The sequence below is a fragment of the Cupressus sempervirens genome, chromosome 11 (genome assembly GCF_028749045.1).
Source record: "Cupressus sempervirens isolate cs-2001-9-10 chromosome 11, ASM2874904v1, whole genome shotgun sequence".
NCBI lineage: Eukaryota > Viridiplantae > Streptophyta > Pinopsida > Cupressales > Cupressaceae > Cupressus > Cupressus sempervirens.
Window position 1 is genome coordinate 588549397 of NC_143128.1, and position 23820 is coordinate 588573216.

The window sequence follows — 23820 nt, forward strand, 5'->3', positions numbered from 1 at the left end:
AGGTGATGTTTGACAAATATGGTAGTTGTGATCGATGGGGATACGATCGCAATGCTCCTATTGGTAGGGGAAGTGATCGTTATGTAAGTGGTGGCCTTGCACGTTATGAAGGTAGCTACAAAGAAAGACCAATAGCCTATGTCTGCCCAAGTCGTGGACATCCAGCTTATAATGATTTCTTTTTATGATGGAATGGTATTTGTGTATTTTTGTAGATCTCACTAATGAATGTTGCTCGTAGGTCACGTAGTTATATCAAATGATAGATTTGTGATTGATTGTTGCCATGCTAGATATTGCTATTATACTAAATGATCATGATCAGATGATTTCGTGTTGATAGGAATTTTATTTCAGTAGATGTTGGTACACAACCCACGTGAGCATAGTTCTTGACTTGTTTCAAAGTGCCTATGGTAATTGACGACGATCATAAGACATTATGAGGCTGTTATAGGCAGATTCAGTACTCGTGAGGGTTTTTTGATCCAATTCAGAGCACCATTGGGGTGAAGCAGGGCTTCCTTCTCTCCCCCACTTTGTTTGGCATTTACATTGATGAGCTGGAGGCTTTCCTCCAAAATTACTCACTCCCCCGAGACGGTTGATCTCTATTCTCCTTTTTGCTGATGATGTGGTTCTTTTGGCTTCTTACCCCGAGGGCTTCAGAGGCTCTTGGATGGACTCACTTCTTTTTGTGACCAGTGATAACTTGTTGTGATCTTGAGTAAGACTTAGGTTATGGTCTTCAATTGCCTGGAGACCTCATACTTCCACTTTTGCTTCCAGGATCAGAATATCAAGATTGTTTCCTCATATACCTACCTTGGGGTCAAGTTCTTTGGTCCTTGATTTAGCTTGAGACCCGCTATTCAACCTAGGATTAGTAAGGGGTGGGGTTCCCTTACTGTGTTGGAGAAGAAGTGCTTTAGACATCACTTTCATGGTGCTACTTCCAAATTGTCCCTCTTGAACTCTTTGGTCAAACTGACAATTTTATATGGTTCAATGGTTTTGGGCCCTTCTCTCTTAGATTCAGATTGGCAGTTGATTGAGTGGGTTCAGACGCTCTTCCTCAGGCGTATTATTAGATGCCATTATTCTACTCCGCAGAGTATTATCTTGGCCGAGTTTGGGACACACCCCTTTAGACATGGTGCCATATTTGATATAATCTGGTTTCTTCATCGTCTTAGGGGCTTCGCGGATTCTATTGATGACCTCCATAGAGACTCCTACCTAGCTTGCCGCTCTTCAGCCGGGACTTGACTATCTGCATTCACTATTGGTATGCTTAGGCCACTACCTTATTGGGTTCGATTGGGATTGAGATTGACTATCTCCCTCCCTATCAGTTTTCTCTAGACGCTCCTGCTCACTTCCTTCCCTCTCGGCAAGAGTTGAACAGACAGGTTAGATTCGACATCTATAGACAATACATTAGCATGACTTGGTGCAACCCTTTCGGAGGGTTGCGTCCGTGGATGGCCTTTTATGCCAAACACTTCTTGGATATCCAGGATGGGATTATCATGCGCCTTGTCTGCTTGGCCCGACAATGGTGCCATGGCCTCCATATCTCTTTTGGTTCCTTCCGAGTTGGCTTCCTCTGACTCGGGTTTCAAATTGACCACCACATCGACAGAGAGGACTTTATTTGTCGTTTATGTACCTTAGCAGAAATAGAAACAAAGGCCCATTGCATTTTCCGTTGTCCCATCTACTATGAGATCAAAGGGAGGTTTCACTCTCTTTTCAAAGATTGCAGGACCATATTGGCTTTTTTTAGTTACATTTACCAACGATGTCTGATGCTCTATCTCTGGGAGCTCACACAGCTTAGGGACCATACGTTAGAACTCCTTTTCCCTTAGAGCCAGGCTTCAGATCAGCTTATCACCTACTTTATCGTGCCCATGTTCCTTGCCAGGGGCATGAAGCAACCACTTGACACTTAGGTCCCCAGTCACACTAGATCAGTGAGACCTCGTAATGGACTCACCAGGTAATGACACTCCTCCTTTAGTGGTTCTCAGAGAGGGTCCGGAACCCTTGGTGTCCTCGTACCGTATCCTTCAGTGCTAGACTTCTTTTTGCCTGGGAAGGACTCCTAGTCCCTTTTATGGTGCTCTCTTTTGCGTTCTCCTTTGTTTTCTTACTTATTTTTCTCTTTCTTGGTCACCGTTTGGTGCTCCTGCTGTGAGTTGTGCTCCTTGTTATAATCTTTCAGTCCCTTGGATCCTTGTTGGTCTCTTGTTGGACATTAATAAATCTATCTTATCTTAGCAAGAGTTTGATGTGAGATGAGATATTATCCTTAAGTATTTAAAATAGAAAGTATCATGTTGTAAGTTACAGAGGCTGTGGTAGAGGCTTGGCTGTTGCTTGAGACACTATACTTGATATCTTATCAGAATTTTTTGCACATTTTTATTTTCCTAAATTTGACTCAGCTGATTTGATCCTCCAATGGATTTCTGTTTCATATCCCACTTCGAAAATTTGGTGACCTCAGTGCGAATGACAAGATTGGTAAATTGAATTCAAAACCCAAGATGTTTCTGCTTATCATATTGCCTTAACAATAGTAATTGGTGCTTTATATTGAGATCTCCAGTTAGCTTAGTTTATCAAACATAGCAACCCAGACCATCTGCAATCTGATTAAACAGAAAAATTACTGAACATGTTTGCCCCTCTATAATCAAAATTACTGAATATGTTTGCCCCTCTACAAGATGACGTTCATGTAGCAGAGGTCAAAACTGTGAATGAGGTATACCAGTTTGTGCCAAAAATGGTAATCGCTGTAGCAGTGGCTGTGACAACAGGTAACATTTTCAGGAAAGTTTTTTTTAGTCCCCGTTTCTTCTCATTATGACTTTTGGATGTCATTTATCATTTAAAGAATCAATGAAGCGAATGTTAGTGTTCTCATGTATTCACTTCGTCTAGTTGTGAATGGAGTCTTCATACATTTTAGTATCATATTATCTTCTAGTCAAGTAGCCATTAATACAATGCTTAGTAATTATGTTAAGTTCATGGATCTTCTGCAAATGTTTACAATCCTCAATCTTGATTCTATTTGGGCAGATTGCTAGAAGAGCAGACTTGTAGATTTCGGTGTGTCTTCTAATTTGCAATCTAACCCTCCCTTATAGCTAACTCAAGGGGCATGTTCATTGAATGGACATGTCCCTCTCTAGGTTGGCCTATTTAACAACATAATTGTTTCCTCAAGATTGGTACCCATTCCAAGAGTTACTAATGGTTAGTAACTAACCACATTAGTAAATAAGAAGGGTTATAAAAGCCGCAAGGAAGATGCCAATCTATCTAGAGGGAACAATATGTTCTAGTGACCAATACTTAAGGGAACTCATGCATCTAGATCAGACTGATCTGAAAATTAGAACACTTATCTTGTCAAAGTTACAAGGAATTAACACTCCCTCTTAACTTGATAAGATAAGTGATAGAAACATATCTAGCAACATCAATAGAGATGACTAAGCATAGATATACACTCTATACCTTTCTGAATTTCAAGCATGATGTATCATTATACAAATGATACCTAAAAACATGTCATATTACAAATCTTGTAATATAAGCTATCACCGGAGCTTGTGATCAAATCACTAAGCATCGTTTGTAATACAAACTATCAAATCACCTAGGCTTGTAACACAGGATGTTTGACAAGGCTTGTGATATGAAGTATTACCTGAACTTGTCATAACTGTATTGCATAGAATGCAATACTCAGGATAAAGACTAGAGAATAATTAAATTCCCCCTTTACCCAAGTTGTGGCATCTGGAGTTTTAGAAATGTCACTGTCACAACATGATCTTGATTTCGTCCAAGATCTAGACTCTACCAACAATCCATTACTAGAATGCCTTACACAGGATAAAATCCAGAGAATAATTAAATTCTTCCTTTATCCAAGTTGTGATTCATAGGCACACAACATGATCCTGAATTTGTCAGCCGACTGGATGGTCTCGGCGATGTTTCTGTAGCCGATGGAATGATTGTTGTCGGTGTGTTGTATTTTGTAGCCGACGGGTAAATAGTTTGTAGTGGATATAATGTTTGTGGCCGACGGACTCTTCCGAGAAGGTTCGGCGGATAGTATTTATATCCCGTCTGGGATCATTGTAAATAATCAATTATCTTCTATCATCTACTATTACTAATATTATGAAGCATAATGTATGTCTGGCTTATGCGAATATAATTCTGGTATTCTGTTCCATTGTCTGTATGCGTTGATTTCTTTACCAGTATGGTAAACATTTGGCGCCGTTGCCGACTGAATCTGGAAGGTGGGAGAAATGAAGATTAATGCCAAATCAGCTTAACAAGGATCGGAATAAGGTCAAGGAAAATGATGGAATCCGTACTGCGCAAGAGAATTTAATTCTGGCACAGCAAGCCGAACGCTGACAGAGATTTCAGAAGATTGCCGACGGAAATCGGAGCGCCAAAGAATTGTTGGAGGAGACTTGGTAGCGGGTGGAATTGGTGGAAGAAGCACGGGAGGAGTTCTTGAATTTGTGTTTGCCGAGGGAAGAAAATTTAGACGGAAGAGCATCAACTCGCACAGCTTGCAGTGCCGAGGGAGCACGAGCGTGGAGTGACCTCTTCGTTCGGGGTAGACTTCCGCGGGAAACAACTTCAGAAGATCCTTCTTCTTCACCAAGGTTTGCAGTTGTCGACACCTCCGGTGTGGGAGTGCAGACCGCCAGTGTGGGAGTTCAGACTGTCGGTGTGGGAGTGTAGACCTCCGATGTGGGAGTGCAGACCGCCGGTGTGGGAGAGCAGTCTGTCGGTGTGGGAGAGCAATTCGCCGGTGTGGGAGTGCAGACCGCTGGTGCGGGAGTGCAGACCTCCGCTGTTGGAGTAAATAGCACCAGTGTTGCAGGACCCAGTAATGCCTCTACCAAATTCAGTTGTGATGGCGGGACCCAAAGAAAAGCTGCCGAAGTTTGAGGGCGATGGTATAGCTGACCCCATCCGACATTGTAAGATGTGTGAGACGATCTGGCGGGCAAATGGAATCACAGATGCCAACGAATGGGTTAGGCAATTTTCAGCAACCCTACGGGGTGTGGCGATTGATTGGTTTTCGGAGACGGATCCACAAAAGCTAAATAGTTGGGATAACATTAAAAAGGAGTTCCTGGCAAAATTTAAACTCTTGCGGGATGATAATGAAATCGTAGCAGAGATTTTCAATACCAAACAAGGGAAGCACGAAACTGTCCGCGTCTACGCTAGGAGATTAAAAGACTTAATAAACAAAATGGAAAGCAAGCCGGCAGATGGATTGCAGAAAAGATGGTTCGTGGACGGCCTACGCTCGAAATTGCGGAGGAAAATGAAAATTGTGCCACCATTGTCATATGTGGACGCGTATAACAGAGCACTGGACCTTGAAAGTGAGTAGAAGACAAAGGAGAAGAAAACTAGCTCCTCTGATTCTGATGATGACGAGCCTGCCGGAGAAGATAACAGCGACGATGAAAGCAGTAGCAAGGTGGTCCGCGCCTTACAGAAGGACATGATCTGCATGATGGAGTTTAAAAACATGCAGAAGGAGACAAAGGGTGGTGAGCTGTGGTGCACAGAGTGTAAGAGCGACGGTCATACTAAAGGATCGTGTCCAAAGAACCAATTCTGTGACATTTGTCAGATCATAGGCCATTCCACAAAAGAGTGCCCCTTTAACATGAAGACAAGAGGATCTCTGCAGGTGTTTCTTACACAGGAGGCTTCCCCGTCGGGCAGTAGTGGAAATACGAATAGTGCAGGTGCCACATCCGGAGGATATAGGAATAATAGCAGAGGGCAAAATAACAACAATGCGAACAATAAGAATAATAATGGGAGTCGGAGTCGAACCCAGTATGATGCAAACGGACGGCCGATTGTTCAATGCCGAGCATGTAATTTGTGGGGTCATTTTGCGCGAGATTGTACAGTGGCAAACACACCGAAATTATTATGCAGATGGTGCGGACCCGGCGATCACGAAGATTCCAAGTGTCCAAAGTCTGGAGTAAACTTGATCACTGTCGGCACGGATGTAGAGGAGGTTCTGGCAATTACACGGAGGCAAGCGGAGGAAAAAAGAAAATTGGGGGAAATGCAGGCGAAAATTGGAAAGGCATCGTTGGTAGGGACATCTCAGTTGAAGGACATCACCGACACCTTGGCAAAGAACTTCGCAGAACAAACCATTGTACGATAGATCTTATAAACGGAGATATTGGTCAAGATAAGTGACCTCCTCACAATGCCTCAGTTACGGACGGCCATTCTGAATCATACATCGTTTTTGAAAGCAACGGAGGACATAGGAGGGGACAATAGGGAAGTGATGACAACAGACCTAATGCTGCTGGCACTCACCTCTGGACGACATTCGGCGGTCGTCAAGATGGGGATTTTGGGAAATGTTTTGACAGATACAATTGTTGATGGAGGGTCCGGCGTGAATGTGTTGCCGGAGGATACTTGGAAGAAGTTGGGAAAGCTGACGCTGTAGCCACCTACATTCCAGTTGCTCACGGCGGACCAGCACGGGATCAAACCGTTAGGAACCTTGAGGGCGCAAACGGTAACCATTGGTACGCAACCATTTTGATTGGATTTCGTAGTCATTCCATTGAAAAGAAAAAGATATGATGCTATTCTGGGACGGGATTGGTTGGTGCAAGCAAAAGTAAAACATGATTGGAAACGAAATACCCTATCAATGGAGGGCGGAGGCAAAAGATTCACGATTGACCTGCACACACAAATGGTCGGCGAGGAGGCAGCATTGTCAAATTTAGAAAGTGACGACGAAAGTGATGATGAAGGAAAGAAGAGAATGGAACCAGACGAAGAAGGAATATTGAGACTAGATGGAGCATCGAATGACGACGACCTAGACTCGGTGAATGGCTTTTACCATCGGCAAATAGAAGACTACAAACTTTGTCCGAGTTGTAATATGCTAAGGGTCGACGAAGGTGAGAAAAAGGAGGAAAATGAGTGTTTGGAGGAATACAGAGAAGCAGATGATGCAAAGGAGGTTACGACTGAAGAAGGGAAGGACATACAATACAGACCCAGAAAAAAGAAAGTTCCCACCATTTGGTACACGGTGAACGGACCGCACAGGAGGAAAAGAACGCATCGCACCATAAAATTACTTGAAGGGTATCGACAGCAAGGAAATAAGCCAGATGCATGACGAACGTAGGCACAGTGGGCGATGGAGGTAACATAGAACAGACATAAGGTGTGGCATGACAAACTTAGTAGGTTTCAGTCGGGGCAGTTGGTACTCAAGTACGACGGTCGAGATGAAATGAATCAGGAAGGGTTTAAGGCAAGATGGGTTGGACCAGATCAGACCTGGGAGGTTGGTGACAATCGGGTGATAAAATTGGAGATATTGGACGAGCAAGAGGTGCCTCCGGTAGTCAACGGATTTAAATTGCAAATATATGGTGCCAAGAAGACTCCATCGCTGTCACAGAATGGCCAGCTGACTGTCGTCATTGCAGAATGGCGACACTTGGAGGCAAAATTGAGGTGCTGTCTTTCTATTTTATTTTATTTTTGTCAAAAAAAAAAAAAAAAAAAAGTTTGAAAAAAAACAAAAAAAAGAAAAAAAAAAGAAAAAAAAAATTGAAAAAAAAGAGGGAAAAAAAGAAATAAAAAAAGAAAAAAGAAAAAAGACCTGTTCGGGAGGTGCTTCGCGGGCACCTGTTTGGAGGTCTGTGGGATGTGTCCCGCGGGCACCTGTCCGGAGGTTTGCGGGAGGTGTTCCGCAGGCACTTGACTAGAGGTGCTCCGCGGGCACTTGTCCGAAGGTCCGTGGGAGGTGTCCCGTAGGCACCTGTTCGGAGGTGGTCCGCGGGCACCTATCCGGAGGTCCGCGAGAGGTGTTCCATGGGCACCTGTCCGGAGGTGTTCCGCGGGAGGTGTTCCGTAGGCACCTGCTCGGAGGTGCTCCGCGGGCACCTGTCTGGAGGTCCTCTTCCCGCTGGGTATTCACGCGCCTTGCGAAGATCTCTTTCCAGTCTGCGGAGGGGTGAATGTTCATGGTTTTAGTTGCTGTAAGCTTTCGTGGGAGAAAACGAAATATTAAGCTAGAGGTATTGTCGGGGTTTCACACAGAACATGGCCGCGGAAAACAAAAGCGATGGAAGGAGGAACTTGTAGAGAGCGCACCCAAGACCCCGCGGGGGCGCTGCCCCTCAACCCCCAATCGTTGCGGATATTAGTCGTGGGAATCTGACCAGTTGAGAAGAGTTGAAGTTGCTGCAGGCATGGATTGTCTGTGTACCGGAGGCACTGGGAGTAGGTGTTGGCCAGGAGGCTGTCTTGGTGGATGTGTAGAGAGCTCGGGAGGAGCTGATCATCCTGTTGGAGGCAGTGCAGCGACACTTGGCTCAGGGTACCGAGGAATTGAAAACAGTATTGTGTTAGCAGAGGCTCCAGAGGTGACGGGATGAATGTGGAAGTGATGTGACAGAAGCAGATTTTTCTTGTTGTAGTCACTCTGATAATGTATTTTGTTTGTTAATTTGTCTCAGATATTTTGTAATTGTCGTCCGGAGATGACTTTTCTTTTTGGGGGGGGATGGTGTCAGCCGACTGGATGGTCTCGGCGGTGTTTCTGTAGCCGACGGGTAAATAGTTTGTAGCGGATATAATGTTTGTGGCCGACGGACTCCTTCGAGAAGGTTCGGCGGATAGTATTTATATCCCATCTGGGATCATTGTAAATAATCAATCATCTTCTATCATCTACTATTACTAATATTATGAAGCATAATGTATGTTTGGATTTGCTAGTACACTGGATAAAATCCGGAGAATAATTAAATTCTTCCTTTATCCAAGTTGTGATTCATAGAAATAGAAATGCCTCCATCACAACATGATCTTAAATTCATCCAAATCTGCCAGTAGTTCTCTATTGGTTAGAACATTATCTTAGAGATCGTCACCTCTTATAATGTCTTTATACAAGTGTTCATTAGTTCAAAGATAGTCACCTCTTAAATAACAAACACAAATGGTGAAGTCCCATAATAGTCAATATCCTGACAATAATATAAATTATCATAAGAATACAAAACAATTCAATCATACCTGAATCTTTCTTGAGATGATCACTCTCAGAGAGGTTTGATAAGAATATCTGCTTTCTAATTTCTAGTACTTAAGGATGAAGTCTAGAGAATAATTAAATTCTCTCTTTATCCAAGTTGTGATTTATAGACATCGAAATGTCTCTTTCACAACACAATCTTGAATCTATTCAAGATTTGCCAGTAGTCCTCTACTGATTTAAAACACCATAAGATCATTTGCTATCACATCAAATTTGTGCTAGAAGATTCTTTTCTATTACTGCAAACTAATGCTGCAAGATTGTTTGTTGAGAAATGCTTCCACACCATGAGTTTATAAAGGTAGGCGCATCAGATGTTGCTCACTTTAGATTTTCAAGATTCCTACTGGATATCAAATCTTTCGAGCTCCTTATTCAAGGTTGCCTTGATGAGATGTCAAACTCCCTCTGAATCCAAACTTCTTTCCTACAAGAACATTCTTCAGAAAACAAAATCAAGGCATATACTCTTCTTATAAAAAAATACAAATGAAAGATATTATAAACATAAGGTAAAAGATGAGCTTAAGTACAATAGATACGTATCTTTCCATCATAACCTTGATGAAAGCTTTTGTACTTTATGAGTATACACCATCTTGACATGGTACACTCAGTTTGAGTTTGTATAATCTAAATCCTGGGGAGTCAACTTGATCTTCTAAGTACTCTCTTTGACATATAACCTTCTTATAAGATGATACTTATGATTTTTGCTACAAATTCTTTATTACTCGGGAATAAATAAAGCATGGTCTACTCCCTCTAAGTCAAGATTCACCATTGTAGATCATTTAGCTTCTCTATTTGTCAGGAAGGCATACCATGCTAATGATCTTAGTGTCACAGCATGATGTCACTTTATTCCCTCCTTTCTAAGAGAACCAATACTAATAATTTGAATAGTCATAAGGTTATATAGAATGCATCTTTTCTAAGTCCACAATCATTAACACTCCCTCTTGGACTTGAGGAAAGATTAGAAATGCCTTGAGTAAAATGTTTTGATATCTCATATGATATCATGAGTATTGGCCTCCTAGAATATCAACGATATTCACCAAATACTCTTTGAGTAATGGCCTTCCAGAATGTTAGATAGTCACCAAATATTACAATGAATTTTGTGCTTCGCTATAGTCTCCAGCAGCCTGATGTATCCTCCTTTAATATTCTCGACCTAACAAAGCCTTACCAAATGTATCTCCCATCTAGAGATCACAACCTTCATTTTTGGCCAATACCATAGAATTAAATATGCTAGAATCCGATTTAGCTAATTTCAATACTCCCTCTTAGCTAGGGAGGATTCAAAACATTCAAAATATTCACATAATCACTATGGCATTCTTCGAGGGTGATATTGAACATCATGGACTTTTAATGATACCATCTTGCATACTCGCAAAGGATGGATCTACCTAGCATTGTCCACAGAGGGTGGGAGATACAACTAAATGTATCAATGAAGCAGTCTACATATCTCTCATCATCCCATTGCATTCCTCTTATGAAAAGTAATTGCTCCTTGTTAGAAGAATACTTAGATACATTTGGTACTCTAACCTTGGTGCCATCCTGAAAGCTTTTCATAGAGATTAATAACAGTCCAAGACAAATATCAATGCTTGAATCATTCATTATTCATTATCCAAATAATATAGCATGAATTAATAACAACATGAAGGATTGAAGAGCATTATTCAACCATAAAGAATACCTATCTTGTTGTACTTCTTGGTCCGTCCACAGTCAATAGAGATAAGCATTCAGCAACATAGAAGTCAGACTAGATCACATGCTCTAGTGCATAGTATATTTTGAAATCCTTTACTCGTATTGATATTGAAGTAATTTCAAGTGCAGAACCATCTCAGTTCATTATGTTTCCATTAAAATGTAAAGTGTTGCTAGTCAGAGTACTGAGACTTCCAAGAATATCGAAGGTACCCCTCATTTGTGACCCTTGTTGCCTGTTGACACTCAAAACTTGCAAACTGCTGCTATTTTGAGATTGTTTGTGAATTTACAAATGTAACAATCAAAACATATGGGTCAAAGGGTTTCTCGTTAGTTGCTTCAAGAGTCTCTAATATTTCATAAGCCAAAGGAATCCTTCCATCCAAATGAATTCAACTTTGAGGTTAATTTGAATCCAGATTGGATCAGGATAGGGAAGCCAAAAATTGTTCCTTATCAACCACAAGCAATAATTGGCTTCACGAATGATTTCTCAAATATAGCTGCCTAGTTGTCTAGTCATCTCCAAATATGGAACTTATTCAAAGAAAATTCTCAAGTGCGTCAAGAATGGCCATTCACTAAATGATCTTTTCCTTCAACTTGCTTTCTTTCAATGTGTAATGTGAAAGCCAAGGCACTTTCTCAATACATTTGTATCCCCTACTGAATGATAAAGTCATTCTGCATATTCAACATCATGTGGTCGTTATCTTCATATTGATTAACAACATATATTTCAAAGAATATTGGAGAATCCCTTCCCAACAAAAGTTTGCATGACCGCACATCTGTTTTGGTGTCGTCATAACTTGAAGCTGAGGTGATGGGTAGAATGTTAAACTATATATATAATTTTTTCCGGAACATCACAAAAGAGCCCAACCACTCATATTCCTTTGTTCTCACTGAACTCTTGGCTTGCGACCATTAATTTGTAACCTTCTGATCAAAATCTACTGCAAATAAATAATGTAAATTGCAGTATGAGAGTTGTTATTCACTAGCGACTTCTACCCCTATGATCTCCACAGTCATTTCTATTGCTTTTGGCCTCCAACACTATAGTTGTGATGATCAAGTTGTTTGAGAAGCTTAATTACATCTTATTGAGGCAAAACTCCACTTTTGAAGAATGGAATAGAGAAGGCAATTTTTCTGTGGGATCCAAAATTTCGGTTTTTAACAGGGATTTAAACCTGTCAAGTCTCAAATCATCATCTCCCCCCTAAAAAGGTTATTGGTTTCTTTAAGAAGTGTAAATGGTGGATAACATCGGCCCTTGGGAGCACCAACCCAACAAAAAAATTCCTTTGATTTGACAGAGCTTTTGCTGATACCGAATGATGGGATTTCCAAATTTGGATTTCACATTGTGTCGTCCTCTGAGAGCCTGTGCTTGTGGGCATTTCTCTAGTCAAGTTCTCTGCACTTAATTTCAGATCTTTTCACAAATTTCTTCCTCCAAAATCTGATTTGAGGTAATGCCGCTTGAACTCCAGCTCTTGTTTCAGGAAATTCACCTTCTGTAGATATCAATGTTTCCACCCAAGACATAAATCCTTGACGTTTTGGCAAAGTCAAATCTTACATTGAGATAAGCTCTCTGCAAACTGACGTCAATATTTTATAGATATCTGAACTCTTCTGCAATCGTGCTTATAATGATATAGAATGGATCTTCCATTGATGAAGTCTAAGATATTGTTTGTCCTTGCTATAGGCGTATGAATTGAGCATGGCTTTGATACCATGTTAAGTTCATGGATCTTTTGCAAATGTTTACAATCCTCTATCTTGATTCTATTTGGGTAGATTGCTAGAAGAGTAGACTTATAGATTTCGGTGTGTCGTCTAATCTACAATCTAACCCTCTCTTATACCTAACTCAAGGGGCATGTTCATGGAATGGACATGTCCCTCTCTAGGTTGGCCTATTTAACAACATAATTGTTTCCTCAAGATTGGTACCCATTCCAAGAGTTACTAATGGTTAGTAACTAACTAACCACATTAGTAAATACGAAGGCTTATAAAAGCCACAAGGAAGATGCCAATCTATCTAGAGGGAACAATATGTTCTAGTGACCAATACTTAAGGCAACTCATGCATCTAGATCAGACTGATCTGAAAATCAGAACACTTATCTTGTCAAAGTTACAAGGAATTAACAAATTACTTGCTGTAGAAGTCATAGACTCTAGCTTGCTTGAATTGTGTCAGATTGGAATCTGAACCTCAACCAACTGAGATAGATCCTTGCATTGAATTGTTTATTAGAAATTGTTAATGATGATTTAGATGTATCACTTGGCTAAATATGACACAAAGGGAGTGTTTGGACATATATTTTGTATAAAACTCTTCTAGGAGCAGATTGAAGTATCTTATTTCATTCTCTCATATATGGGTGCCAGCTAAATTTTCTATGATACTCTTGATTGCTCAAGTATTCTTCAATTTCTGGTCTTAGTCATATCTATTTCTCTTCAGCTGATTGATTCTTTATGACTTGGATCAATCGATAGGTCTGTTTTCTTATGTGTATGATGATTATGAGAAATTTGATGAATTTGGTGTGGAAGCAGTACTTCAAGATGTCATGTGTATTGGCTATTGCCGCTGCTGAAGTTTAAGGGAATCACTGCTAATATTACAGGTGTAATTGTTTGTTGACATGGTGAAGGAATGTTGTTTTCATTTTTCTGATGGCATTTGCTATCTCTATTATTTGCACCAGAAAACTGGACTATAAAATATAAGTACTTGTCTTGACGTTTTGTCATATTACTTGGAATAGTATATAGCATTAATCTCTATATTTGATCTCTCTTGATTACAGGACAAATTAATGGAATAATGAGAGATTATAGAGTCTTGACTGAATTGATGATATCGAAAACCTCAAAGGAAGTATATTCAGCTTTAGAGGGAGGTTACGTGACAGAAGGAGATGTCTAACTCTTTACAAGCTTATTGAAATTAGCTATCCTATTTTTGGTGAACAAAATTGTCTCTGTTGAGAGGGTATCTCTATTGAGAGATAATCTCAATTGTTAGTGCATTCTTCTTTGGGAGAAGTTTGAGGTGAAAGCTCTTGTTCCACCCTTTGTGAGTAGGCATGGTGGAAATGCATTCTTCTATGGGAGAAGTTTGAGTTGAAAGTCCTCATTTCATCCTCTGCTAGTAGGTACAGTGGACCACCTTTTGCGAGTAAGCATGGTGGAAAAGCATTCTTCGTTGGGAGAAGTTATAGGTGAAAGCCCTTGTTCCACCCTTAGCGAGTAGGTATGGTGGACCACCCTTTGTGAAAATGCACGGTGGAAGTGAACTCTTCTCTGGAAGTCGTGTGTGACTTCATTTTATGTGCTTGTGTGTAACATCCCCATTTTTCAGGGTTTTCGCTAACAACTAGCATAACATCAAAATTCAAATACTACTTCACATTTCATGAGAAGGCAGTTATGATAGTTATGTTCATATAGAAGAGATTAATAGTTATAATTATTTAACCAAAATAACATAGCTAACAATTGAAGGCATCATCAATAAATCTAGATAGAGGATTTAAGTTTTCCATACCCTAATTACGAAACTGGAATCCGCCTAGGGCAACATTTGCAAAACTCAGGTTAGTTCACATATACCACTTAGGGCACAAATAGTTATAACATTGTATCGTAATGACAAATGCGATTTAGGGAATCAAATACCATTGTGATATAATGACATACCATTTAGGTCATCAAATACCACTGTATCATAATTACAAATACCATTTAGGGCATCAAAAACCACTGTATTAGTCCTTTCCTCTCCTATTGCTAATTAATAGTTAAAAGATACTTTCATATTATTCACATAAATGAAAAGTAGATATAACAACCATCAGGTAAGCCTTCCTCATGCATATAGATACATTCGTGTTCAATTGGAAAATCAACTAATTTAACTGTTATCCAAATACATTAAAGAGGAACTGATTCCCAAGCATTTGAAGGGAAATCATTGATTAAGTGATATCAATCAATCTAACATATCTTCAACTTGAAAATTTCAGATTCATTAAAGTAATATACCTGTTACCAATAGATATTTGAATGCATGGCTTATCAGTGTCTTGTGCATGTCTTGGCATCTGATGGAGAGGAGAAACATTGCTAAGGGTTTTACCTCCCAACCATAGACCCTTGAATATCCCCACACAATCTCAACCAAGAAGGCCCCCCCTACCCTGGGAATTGGCCTGGGACACCACAATCTAGTCACTGAGCATATTGGTGTTGGAATGTCAACCCACCACTCGACTTGGCAACAAGATTTTATACAAAGGATTCCCATGAGCTACCTTTATATTTGATTTAGATGTTAAAAACTGATTATATTTGTTCTTTCATTGCAAGAATTCTTCCCACTCTTTCCTCCCTTAGCTCGACCATGACGGTCCTTACTATTTGGGGAAAATTTATATTAAATCTCTGTATTTCATGACCTCTTATTTCTTTGCCAAATATCATGCCTTTATCGCTCTATGGCATCATAAGACAATATGCTTTTAATTCTATTTTTATCATATCAAAAGAGCTCTCCATCTCAAGGACATATTGACTATGCCCCTATATGGTGCTCCTTTATTCAAATCATATAGATATGCAACTCAATATCACACTAGCAGAGCATATTGGTGATCAAATAAGATCATGATGAAACTAAATACGTTCGGCTCTTTACTTGCAAGTACTAAACAAAGCTAATAGCAGAGATGAGAAATTCAACATATATAGGAAAGATAAAATATATTAAATACAATGGGATTTACAAAGCATGACTTGATTCCTTGTGATCGATCCAATGAATATGGAAATTTTTAATGTAATTGACACCAAGACCACAAAACAATTCGGTGAATAATCATGGCCTTAGCCCATGAGCTTCTGCTCTAACAATACATCTTTGATAATCGCTTTTTTATTAGCTCTAATGTGTAACACTATATTGTGGTGTTCTTAGAAATCTGAAATGCTCGGAACAAATATGTAGATAGATAGAAGAGAGAGGAGCCTTTGGGACATGATCAAGAGCATAAAAATAAGAACAAGTATCAGCCAAGATGGAAAATGATCTCTTGCGTTGGTTCGGTTAGAACAAGATTGAGGTGGCAAGAAGGTTGCAAGACTCTAAAAAATTCAAAAAAGAAATATCCATACGAATATGATAGCTCGATGCATAAGGTGGTAGATACAAAATACAATAAGGTTGATCAAGCAATTGAAAATAAATGACCATGGACAAGGTCAAGAAATACATAAAAATAAAAGGTGGCAACATACGCCTAACCATGTCTTAGTATATTAATGTCGTTCCCATATATATTCATGCTTGCCAGACTAATTTTGATATGTAGATACATACACACACACACACACACATATGTATACGTTAATGCTGAACTTTGCATACACACACACACATACATATATATGTATACATACGGAAATATTTCATACCCCAATCGAATGAGTATAGGCAAGATATTACTATACTAAAACATGGTAGCTTTGCAAGATACATCAAGATCATCCACATTATGAAGGTAATATTCTTATTTGAGTTTTATAATGTTTTTGATTTAACTAGTTAGCTCATGGTTATCCTTTGTTCTTTTTGCTTGTCTAGTTGTTTCATCCTTGGTCATGGTGGTTTAGGATTCCCATCCATTTGCTCAATTGTAGGTGGTCCGCCCCCTCCCGCCCAACTCCTTTCTGGCAATGCCTCCCCCCTTCGACGTGCTCATATAGGGAAGAATTTCTCCATGATAATATAATATTCCTCAATATAACCATAATTACCATAATAGTTATTATTCATAAACCATCATAATGGCAAACCACCATTTCACTTTCCATGAATTCATGATGATTAACCAACTTTTGAAGATAACATTAAAATATCATCATATTGGTTAACTAGCATGCCAACTTCATATGAAATTATAACGATTAACAATCTTACCATTTCATATGATTGTAACTAATTTTACCTGTCAACAGACTTCAAATGAAACCTCAATGACTATATGGACATTTTTAATTTGAGCCAAAAATTGGGATGTAATATCATGAAGTAACTATGGTGAATTATGTTATGCTGAGATAACAAATGTTTATGAGAATAATGTGATAATGACATTTTTTTGTTGCAATTATGTGTACCAGCCTGACTAAAAATCTCTCTTGCTAAGAGAGAGTGTTAAAGATTGTAGCTACGATAGAGATCTTTATTTCTGATTTTATGAAATAGAAATATGGTTGTTATAACTATTATAGTCATCTTCAGCTGAAAGTGACATTTGTGATAATATTTAAGATAATATAATGTAAAATGACATGTCATATGTCATGCAAAGAATAGAAATATGAAGTATTGAATATTTGGAAATATGGCGGGTCTTGTATTAGACTTTTGAAGAGACCTTCGTGTGTAATCTGAAGTCTCATTTCAATCTATTTATGTGATTGCTTAGTTTATTGTAAGCAATCATGTGAAAGCCTTGTACTCAAACATATTATATCAATAAAAGATACATTTTTGTTGGTGTGGCTGGGTTTTTCCCTTTCAAGTGGAAATGTTTTCCTAGGATAATTTCTTGTGTCATTTGTAGTTAGCTTGTTCTTATCTTTTTTTTGTTTATCCTAATTTTTGGGCAAAGTTTAACAATTTAATCTTAGTAAAGAAGATAATGGAGTGTATAGTGTATACACCAAGGTGAAAATACAGTGTATATGAAAAAGTCGACATTCTTAGTCAGTGTGAAGATCAAATCAAGGACATTCTTATTGAGTGTCAAAAACTAGAATCGAGGACATTCTTAGGGAGTGTTAAGGACATTCTTAGTGAGTATTAGGGACATTCGTAGTGACTGTCAAGCTCATTCTTAGCGAGCATCATAACCATATCAATGACATTCCTAAGGAGTGCCAAGATCATATAAAGGGCATTCTTAGTGAGTATTAAGAGTCAATTATTCGAAAATGCGAAGAAGATTTGCCACCTCGTCATATGATATTAGAGAAGCATCAACAACAGTTCCACGGGGGACAGATACACATCATCATCAAAGAATCCTTTAATTGAAGTAGAAGAGGATAGTATAAAATATACAAATGATACGACATGGAGGGTGAGTATACTAGTGTAACACTGGCACTAGGGATTTTAGGACATCGGAATGAGCTTTCGGGGCAATGATAGGGGGCGAGGGAGGGGGAAAGGGTTGCTGTATACCATGAACATGAAATGCTATGAAATGCTAGTCATGAAATAATGTTTCAATATAACATACCAAATTGAAATACTTGAACATAGTGAAATTGCGACACAAACCAAAACAATTGAACATCCAACATGTAACATAATACATACCTAATAGTAACATTCAAAACTCAAAATTCAAATGATCAGAAAATAGGATTTATATTAGTTCACTTCTATCAAATATCATAAAGATGATTACAATGAGTAGCATGATATGAATCATGATTGATATCGAAACAAGTACAAAATAATGTCAAAGTGTAGTGAAGGAGGGCCTCTAATCATCCCCCAAGCAAAAGTCCTCGTCATTGGAACTAGTGAACTCCTCACAGTCAAGATGCACCAAAGGAACGCTAACCAACCCTATATTTGTGTCTGTTGCAGTTTCGTACTCATCATTATGAGACGGCTCTTCTGGCTCTACATCCATCATGCTGTTGGGGTTTCCTTGTACATGTGTGTCTTGCAATCCATGATATGCAAGACATTGTGTATAACAACTAGCTTTTTTGCTCTCTTAGAGGTAAGTTTGTTCCTCTTAATAGAGTGGATGAAGCTATAAATAGACCGGCTCCTCTTTGTAGCCAAGGAATTAGAAACCTGAGATAACAATCAAATGGAAAGTGTGGTAATCTTTGACCTTTGTAATCCATGATATTTCCACTACAAATTGGATGCTTTTGTATCATAGTTGTGATATCCATCTTTGCCTCATCCAAGTACCCTGTGAGTGAAAATAATTCATCGTGAACCAGAACCATTGAACATTCAACATAGTAACATAATGTCATAAACATACCCGATAGTAAACTAAAGTTAACTCTAAGTAGTAAATAAAGGATATTGAATTACCAATTACCTGTAAGAGTGGCAAATTCCATCCACTTGGAGCAAATCTCATCAGCAGTATCAACATCGTACATTTACCAATGCACCCAAAGAACCTTGCCTTCACTTTAACATCCTGAAGTGGTGTAACTCTACTAGGCTTAGCCATGTATCACTTAGGATTCAATACAGAAACAACCATGTGCAAAGGAGTGCTCAACCTCTCCCATCTGTGCTGAATGATTGGCTGAATGTGCTCATGGTAGAATGCTAAAGTGAGGACCCTCTCTCATACAACAACCCTAATATGGCCAATCTTTGAATCGATGCACTCATATACCTCTCCAAGGTTAGGTGCATCCCCATCACCATATCTAATCACTTGGAAAACTAGAGTAATGATGGAGATTATGTATTTTGCATCACTCCAAAACTGATCAGTTTGACTGTCTCCTTTACCCTCTTACCTTGCTTTGTCTTGGCCTCAACCCATCGATTCCATTCTTGTGTCATGACCATGGGTTGCAGCCGCTCTTGCAACTCAAGCATTCTCTCCAAGAGAATATAATATGATGCATATCTAGACTCGACTAGTTTAAGACCTCCTTTGCAAAGCTCTTGAAGAGTACATGTAGTGGCTGCAGATAAACATGTGCACATCTCTTGCATCATTGACCACTCCTCTAATCCAATCAATCTTTCTAATCTCCTTGAGTGCATTTTTCGTGCCATACACACAACATGGAGTCCACCAAATATGTCTATAGACTGCCTCAACAAGCTTCCCTGCAGCGTTGCACACGTGCTGCATTTGCCACTACTTGGACCATGTTTTGTGGCCCAACCTCCTCAATAGCCTCCCTAAGGTTGTGAAACTGAAAATCGACATCTTTGCGATGCCCCGAACAATCAAACGTCCTCAGAAAGTATGGGCCCTATGTGCATGTAACCATGATGTGATGAGTGGACAGTGGCTAATGTTTGACCACCTATCCATAACTATGATGTAACCAGACTCTGTCCAACATGCCTTCATCTACCCCATCAAAACACTGATCTTGTTATATTGGTTATCAAAGATTGTGGTCCACAATTTGTGCTCACCTGTTGGCACGAATGAAGTTTCAGCCTAATTTAGAAATTAAAATGACAAAAAACCTAAGTTACCGATTCAAATGTGGATTCCGGAAGCGGATACGGGATGCGGGGATTTTTTTTTTTTAGGATGCGGATGCGAGAGGAAACGTATATATATATATATATATATATATATATATATATATATATATATATATATATATATATATATATATATATATATATATATATATATATATAAACATATGCAAAGAAATGCAACTGATTTAGCTTAGGTGAAAGTAATTTTACTTTGCTAAATAGATTTGAAATAATTATAAAAAGATTGAATTATTTATTAAATGTAAACTATATCTAAATATATGATTTATTTTTAGTAATATTGTTAAATATTATTAATATAAGATTTTTGACAGTATAAATATTCTGAAAATAAAAAATAAGCCAGAAAAATAATAATACATACGTGAAAATGATACAAGGAAAGAAATGTGAAGTAAAATCGAACATAAAATATATATATATATATATATATATATATATATATATATATATATATATTTAATTTTTTAATAATACTTACTTAATATTAAACATAAGTAAACCAAAAACATAATAATAATACGGATATGAAATGGGAATGATACGTAAGAAAACCTAAAACAGAACCTAATAATTCAAATGTAGAGTTGCATGCAAAAAAGAAGATTGCAAAAAGGCAAAAGAAATGGAGTCGTGTGCCTAAATTATGAAGTCACGCGGCACAAATGAACAGAAAAGTCGTGTGACCTGGCTCAGCTTCTTTCGTGCCTCCTTGAACGATCAACTCACACATATTTTAGCAGCGAAACCCATTAAAATGTTTTTGCGATGAAGTTGAACAACGTTTTATACAATGAAATAGTCAAAAACTGTTAAAATTTGTGCTTCAAAACTCTGAACGAATGTTTATGATTTTATGCTCCCAGATTCCCTGTGGGTGCTGCCCGGAAGCCACCCGCAGGCATCTGGATGCGGGTGGAAGCTGATACCGCATCCGGATGCCTACGGGTGGCTTCCGGGCAGCACCCGCAGGGCACCTGGAGGCTTCTCGCATCCGTCCGTATCGGATGCGGAAGCCAGGCCCTAGGGCCACGCATCAGTATCTGAGCAAAAAACAAGTTAGAAATAAAAAATACAAGAAATTTCAAACAACAAAAATGGAAATACTTTCAACAAGAAAAATTAAAAAAGGAACAACAATGCATTCAAAATTTTAACATTTAGTTTTAGAAATAGAAATCAGAAATAAAACAAGATTTTTTTTTTGAAAACTCTTAACTAGTGCTTGATGAATCTCTTCAAGGAAGGCGTAGAATCTTTCTCCTCTTTTATTTGCAATCACTTCTTTCACTCTTCCAATCATTCATTGCACTCCTTTTCACCCTTCTTTCTCAGCTGTAGCAAACAATGTGAAATCCAAATGTGAGATAGAAATGAAGTTTAGTCGGCTTATGAAGACTTCAGAGATTCCAAAATGGGACCTACCATATTTTAGGGTTCGAATATAACCAGATACAAAAACAAAAGTTAAAAATAAATTTAAAAAATCACTTTTATTTTACTTGGGATGCCGGTTGCCGATAGGGGACACCCAGACATCTCTGAGACGGTCAGGAGACTCCCAAGAGCCTTCCATATATCCCAAGGATGTTTGGGCGTCCCTGCACTTTGGACACGTCACAACAGTGGTATGTTGTGGAACAGTGGAGGTGGGGGTTCTCGAATAGTCGCACCAAGTGCTCTGTGGCTCTGTGGGGGGGGGGGGTGTGTGTCCCTGGGTTTCACTGAAGTATAATGTGTTATTTTTTGATACACACACACCGGATGAGGAAGAAAGATAAATATGAGAAAATGTCCTACCCAATTAAACACAACAAGATATCATTGTAAGTAGAGAAGATCTCAAACAGTATAAGGGGGAATACATGTAAAGGAATAAGATCAAATTTGTAATATGGATTTATATATCCCAAATATATAAATCATGGAAAGTCTCATAAGAGAGATACAAAATTATAGGAATTTAAATAAGAAAAATTGCAAATTAGCTTATTTATTTCATTTGCCCCTAATAGGGAACAATATATCCATCCATTCAACAAACTGAAAGTTATCTCTTTTTCCGTATAATCTTGTATTTGCAATCTTCAGAGGTTGATTTAATCGACCAAGTTGAGCTTCAAGCGAAACATTTAGGAGAAGTAACTCCCTGGTTGGATTTCAATTGCTGAAAATGTCAGAATTTGCCAATTTCTGAACTCTCTCATACATGTCCTTGAAATTCTTGCACAGGTGTGAAAATTTGCACATTTACAACAAACAGTTTTTGGTTTCCTCTCTTGCAAACATCCTTTTCTGGAGAAAGGAAGAAAATATGGTTTTTTGTTTTCTTTCTTTCCATGCACACGCCTTTCCTTCTGGCTTCTGAGTGACCTTGGCTTGATAAGTGTGAACTGTTTTGTTTAACATTTTAAATTAGTAATTTTGTTTTATAAGCAAGCATACTCTTTTGTCACTGATGTCGACATTATCTTTGAAGTAGTGAACAACGGTTAAGTGAAAGTGTCATTCGCAAGGCAGGTTGCCATTTTGGTGGTGGTTTTACTTCATAGATCTCTCAGTGATGATGTTTTTCATAATGAGCCCAATGAAAGAAAACATGGGCATAAAATGGGTGGTTGTTTAATATAGTTTGGCATGGATAATTATGACTTGAACATTCTTTCACTCAGTGAATGTAGCTGATTCATTTGTCTTTCACTGCAGGAAGGAATGTTGATGGGAGGGATATTGTTGTGCAGTTTGCGAAATATGGGCCTAATGCAGAAGTAATGTAAGTTATTATTTTTTTTCCCACTTCTAACAAGTAATTGTAATATTCAGCTTCCTAGACAAATGACAATAAGGATTTGACATTCAAAACTTGAGGATGCGATCAAACAAAGATTGATTGAAACTGCAAAGACAAATAATTTTCATTGTTCAAATAGCAAACATCCTATTGCAATTCTAAGCTTTTGAAACTAATTTATCAATACTGTGTAGCAAAATAAAAATAATAATTCAGTTATTAAGAACTTTTAGTCCAGCTGTCAACATTTTCAGTCAATAGCTTTTATTTGTTTCATTGATGGAACAGTATAAATTCTGATTGATTTGCTAATGAAAATCCTTCTTTACTACAGTCGTAAGGGAAGGCTAACTGCAGAGCCTACCGGCTCTAAAAGGCACAGGAGTCGCAGTCCACAACGGTCCAGGTTAGGACTTGGGTTATATACATTGAAATTTGCTGGTAACAATGATACTCGCAATTGTTTTTAATTAGTTGAGTTTGTTTTGTGCTTAAACAAGAATTTTGCTTTGTTTTTAATATTGCAGCAAAAGGTTCAATGCTGACTACAGATCTCGAGATCATAGGAGGCGAAGTAGAAGTCGTGATAGACATGATAATGAGAGATATCATGAAAAAGAACGAGAATATCGTCGTCGGAGTTTGAGCCACAGTGCTAGTCCTCACAGCCCTAGTAGAAGTCGAAGTAGGGACACAAATGATAGGAGAACGAGAAGGTCCCGAAGTCATTCTGTGGACAGGTATGCTGCTTTGAGA

The 23820-nt window shown here is 38.6% G+C and overlaps 1 protein-coding gene across 1 annotated transcript in view; it reads left to right on the forward strand.

The window, feature by feature from the left end:
- Positions 1-23820, forward strand: part of LOC149531035 (uncharacterized) — an 83849-nt gene that overhangs the window by 59434 nt on the left and 595 nt on the right. The window contains exons 4-6 of the mRNA XM_089811509.1: positions 22980-23046; positions 23399-23470; positions 23592-23804. Coding sequence (XP_089667635.1) covers positions 22980-23046; positions 23399-23470; positions 23592-23804 — 352 coding nt within the window. The remainder of the gene's footprint in view (positions 1-22979; positions 23047-23398; positions 23471-23591; positions 23805-23820) is intronic.